A 5,376-nucleotide genomic window follows, 5' to 3' on the forward strand; every position below is an offset into this window, starting at 1 on the left:
CAGGAGCTTGTAAATTCGAGGAATAAGATACTTAATTAAAAACTATATTTTTTACTAAATTCCCTGAGAAAGAATTTGTGGGATTGATCAAATTGATTGATTTTGGTTACAGAGCGATGAATCCGTGAGAAATAATATACAACTTCCGACTTCATTTGTCAAAAAAAAATTGAATGAAAGAAAGCAATAAAGTAATCAAGCTTTGTGTGGCGAGACGTACGGCGATAAAATTCCACAGCATTAGCAAAAGGGTGACAAGGACATATAATTTCTTTCATTTTAAGTAAATTATTTTTCACCAAGGATATGGCGCAGATTCTAGATTATCTTGCTCAATTTGCATATGTCTGTTGTTTAGTAAGGAAAATCCCTTTTTCCGCTCACGCTTATTCTTCAGTTTCGGCTTCCGCTTATAAGAGGTTAAAAATGTAGTGTTTGTATGTAGCTGAAAATTTGACCAAGTGTCCGCTCACGAGAGATGTCCGCATACGGGAGGTGTCCGATAGCGGAGGTTTGACTGTAAAAAGTCTCAGGTAGTCTAGCGGAGTCAAACTCACGCAGACTCCCATGGTCTATACTCTTATAGGCCATAGAACGTCGTAATATGAGTGTAGACCATAGAAAATGCCGTCGAATTGTTTTTTTACAATAACATTAAAAAAGTAAAAGCGGATTTGGCTTTATTATGCGTTGAGAAAGCGCGCTCGTTACATCTGACGTCATTTTTATTGTTCTTTAGTCTTTAAGACAATAATAACGAGCGAATCAGCGGGCATGAATTTTCAAAGTTATTGTAAAAAGTTACTTTGTCACTTCGATTAGTGTATAGAAACGTCGTAAATTTTAACTTTTACGACAGTGGTTTGAAGAATTAAATAAAATGTAAGCATTCTTTGAAAACAATAGATCAATCAGATAAGTGATATGATTCTCGGCTAAAAGCTCTGGGCATTTGATCGGATTTAATTTCTCCTTACAATATCGGCATTACCAGATCAAACATGCAGGTTATAAGAAAACAGAAACTGATCACCAAAGACAAAATGTTTTGACAGTGATATAAATTCTCCCAAATAACAATAAAGAAAACATACGTAAAGCAGTGAGGAGAATACACACGTTGTACTGAGGGTTAAAAGATATTCTGCTGCCTTAATTGTGTTATCCCAAAATGTCTACTTAGCCCTCGTTAGGAAAAAAATATGTTAAGGGAATTTGTGGGATCGATCAAACCACCGCATGTTTTTGTTATAGAACGATGAAATAAGTAAAAACTAGAGATCTGAAGGAGAGAAAGCAATAGAATTACTAACCTTTGTTTGGCCGAGTGGAAATGCAGTGAAATCAGCAAGGTAGGCATAGGGTGGATGGCCTACAAAATAGAGAAAACCAATATCGTAGTGTTACTGGAGCCACCGGTCGCAGCGATAACTACTAACCTCAGTTATCTGGGGTAAAAATATGCAGGGATTATTTGTTTGTGGCCATTAACTGTTCCGTAAAGTGGACAGTTTTTTCGACAGCAAAGCTCTGTAAGAGAAACAGTGAGTTAGAAGAAACAGATATTGAATTTCCAAGGAAAAATATTCTTACATTATTACATTACAAACCAAACAAAGGGAAAGCCCCGTACGTAGTTTGTTAAATTTTTAGTTTTTCTGGCCTCGCTTTGGACGTCTAGTATTTTGTTGTGTTTAACTCATTCAACAGCAAAACACTCTTGCAAATTCTTCAAGTTTTTTAAACAATTTCTTTCTATTCCCACCTGCCAATTTCATTGCACTGCAGGGGCGTACCCGGGTTTTTTTTTTTTTGCAGAAGATGCAATTATAATCAGTTGACATGTGTTTGATGGGGGATCAGGGGGACTACTAAACAAGAGATGTTTGGAAAAGCAAGTTTTACAATGAGGGAAGTTTGGTATTTTTTTGATGGACGACTCGAGTTTTGAATTCTGAGTAATATCATTTGATGATGTTAGTCACGTAGCACATTTCCTCCATTTGTAGACAAGCAAAATAATTGATGGATCACAAGTCACAAGTCACAATTTTATTCAGAAACTACAGGGTAAGCACCACTGAAAAACGTGTAGACGATACAGGGAACTTAAAAGAGTCGATAGAAAACACGATACAGCAGCTGAAAAAAAGGGTGAAACTAAAATAATGATAAACCATTATCTGCACTGCACGAAGGATACTGCAAACGTGAAAAGAGGAGGAACTTTAATACTGACTTTAAGTTTACAAAATCCTATAAGCTTTCGTAAGACCAAAAACAGCTAGTAAACTCAGGTGATAAAATTCTGCTTTCTAAAACTTTCTGCGGCTTAAATTTGCAGCTAAAGCATCCGAACAGTCTGGGTATTAGCTTACACAAATATGGTTTATCATAATTGAAAGAGCACAGAGCGATCTGGGAACAAGGAGTCGATATTTCATTTATTTCGCTTAGATTTTCTCGTTGGGTGCCCCTGTTGTAAAATAAATGTATTTTATGTTCTCTAAAACTGGCGTCCTTACCAGTTACTGGTGGTTTTTCAAAAACACGGTGTCCTATAAACACTGGTTTAGTTACCAGTATAACAGTAAACAGCCCCAGACTACTGTGCTTTTGTTTTATTTCTCTGGTTTCTTGTTAAGACCGTCATGAACAACACAGAAGAAATTATACAGACGATCTTTATTGGCACATGCGTTGCCACATTTCTTCGCAACACAAGTCGATTTCTACAAGCTATTAACTTGTGCAAGGAATGTTTGAATCTGCTAAACAACAAAGGCCTGGAAAAAGGTAAGGAATTTGGTGAATTAGCATACACATGGATATACTTCTCATTAATTGAAACTTACTGCATTCTTAACGATCACACAAGTGTGATAGAATGTGGTAGGAAGCTGTTAGACGTTCTGAGAAGATGTGGCGAAAAAACCCAAGAAAGCCACGTAACCTATAAACTGGCAGAATTATATCACCTTCAAAGTAAATATAAAGTAGCAAAAAAGCTTTATAAGAAAGCGCTCAGTATCATGATAAAAACAGGCGAAAGGGAAGGGCAATCTGCGTGTTATGGTAACCTGGGAACTGTGTATGAATCTCTCGGTGAATATGGAAAGGCCGAAACATACTACAACAACGCACTTGCGATCAAAAAAGAAATTGGTGACAAACAAGGAGAAGCGACGTGTTATGGGAACCTAGGAAATGTGTATCAATCTCTCGGTGAATATGGAAAGGCCGAAACATACCAGAAGAACGCACTTGTGATCACAAAAGAGATTGGTGACAAGCAAGGAGAAGCAACGTGTTATGGGAACCTGGGAGCTGTGTATCAATCTCTCGGTGAATATGGAAAGGCCGAAACATACCAGAAGAACGCACTTGTGATCACAAAAGAAATTGGTGACAAACAAGGAGAAGCGACGTGTTATGGGAACCTGGGAGCTGTGTATCGATCTCTCGGTGAATATGGAAAGGCCGAAACATACCAGAAGAACGCACTTGTAATCAGAAAAGAAATTGGTGACAAAAAAGGAGAAGCTGTGTGTTATGGGAACCTGGGAACTGTGTGTCAATCTCTCGGCGAATATGGAAAGGCCGAAACATACTACAACAACGCACTTGTGATCAAAAAAGAAATTGGTGACAGACGTGGAGAAGCTGTGTGTTATGGGAACCTGGGAACTGTGTATCAATCTCTCGGTGAATATGGAAAGGCCGAAACATACCAGGAGAATGCACTTGTGATCACAAAAGAAATTGGTGACAAACAAGGAGAAGCGACGTGTTATGGGAACCTGGGAAATGTGTATGAATCTCTCGGTGAATATGAAAAGGCCGAAACATACCAGAAGAACGCACTTGTGATCAGAAAAGAAATTGGTGACAAAAAAGGAGAAGCTGCGTGTTATGGAAACCTTGGAACTGTGTATGAATCTCTCGGTGAATATGGAAAGGCCGAAACATACCAGAGGAAAGCACTTGTGATCAGAAAAGAAAATGGTGACAGACGTGGAGAAGCTGAGTGTTATGGGAACCTGGGAGCTGTGTATCAATCTCTCGGTGAATATGGAAAGGCCGAAACATACCAGAAGAAAGCACTTGTGATCAGAAAAGAAATTGGTGACAAACAAGGAGAAGCAACGTGTTATGGGAACCTGGGAGCTGTCTATGAATCTCTCGGTGAATATGGAAAGGCCGAAACATACCAGAAGAACGTACTTGTGATCACAAAAGAAATTGGTGACAAACAAGGAGAAGCGACGTGTTATGGAAACCTGGGAAATGTGTATCAATCTCTCGGTGAATATGGAAAGGCCGAAACATACCAAAAGAAAGCACTTGTGATCAGAAAAGAAATTGGTGACAAGCAAGGAGAAGCAACGTGTTATGGAAACCTGGCAGCTGTGTATGAATCTCTCGGTGAATATGGAAAGGCCGAAACATACCAGGAGAATGCACTTGTGATCACAAAAGAAATTGGTGACAAACAAGGAGAAGCGACGTGTTATGGGAACCTGGGAAATGTGTATGAATCTCTCGGTGAATATGAAAAGGCCGAAACATACCAGAAGAACGCACTTGTGATCAGAAAAGAAATTGGTGACAAAAAAGGAGAAGCTGCGTGTTATGGAAACCTTGGAACTGTGTATGAATCTCTCGGTGAATATGGAAAGGCCGAAACATACCAGAAGAAAGCACTTGTGATCAGAAAAGAAATTGGTGACAAACAAGGAGAAGCGACGTGTTATGGGAACCTGGGAAATGTGTATGAATCTCTCGGTGAATATGGAAAGGCCGAAACATACTACAACAACGCACTTGCGATCAAAAAAGAAATTGGTGACAAACAAGGAGAAGCGACGTGTTATGGGAACCTGGGAACTGTGTATCAATCTCTCGGTGAATATGGAAAGGCGGAAACATACCAGAAGAACGCACTTGTGATCACAAAAGAAATTGGTGACAAACAAGGAGAAGCGACGTGTTATGGGAACCTGGGAGCTGTGTATGAATCTCTCGGTGAATATGGAAAGGCCGAAACATACCAGGAGAATGCACTTGTGATCACAAAAGAAATTGGTGACAAACAAAGAGAAGCGACGTGTTATGGGAACCTGGGAAATGTGTATCAATCTCTCGGTGAATATGGAAAGGCCGAAACATACCAGAAGAACGCACTTGTGATCACAAAAGAAATTGGTGACAAGGAAGGAGAAGCGACGTGTTACGGGAACCTGGGAGCTGTGTATCAATCTCTCGGTGAATATGGAAAGGCCGAAACATACCATAAGAACGCACTTGTGATCACAAAAGAAATTGGTGACAAACAGGGAGAAGCTGTGTGTTATGGGAACCTGGGAAATGTGTATC

The 5,376-nt window shown here is 39.4% G+C and overlaps 1 protein-coding gene across 1 annotated transcript in view; it reads left to right on the top strand.

The window, feature by feature from the left end:
- The first annotated feature begins 2,500 nt into the window (after positions 1–2,500).
- The window catches only part of LOC146480341 (uncharacterized), a 7,635-nt gene continuing 4,759 nt past the window's right edge, over positions 2,501–5,376 (top strand). Inside the window, exon 1 of the mRNA XM_085109490.1 lies at positions 2,501–5,376. This exon is cut by the window's right edge and continues 1,750 nt beyond it. Within this exon, the coding sequence (XP_084965616.1) occupies positions 2,652–5,376 (2,725 nt within the window). The 5' untranslated portion in view covers positions 2,501–2,651.

The sequence above is a fragment of the Pavona decussata genome, unplaced genomic scaffold (genome assembly GCF_977016875.1).
Source record: "Pavona decussata unplaced genomic scaffold, jaPavDecu1.1 SCAFFOLD_53, whole genome shotgun sequence".
Lineage (NCBI taxonomy): Eukaryota > Metazoa > Cnidaria > Anthozoa > Scleractinia > Agariciidae > Pavona > Pavona decussata.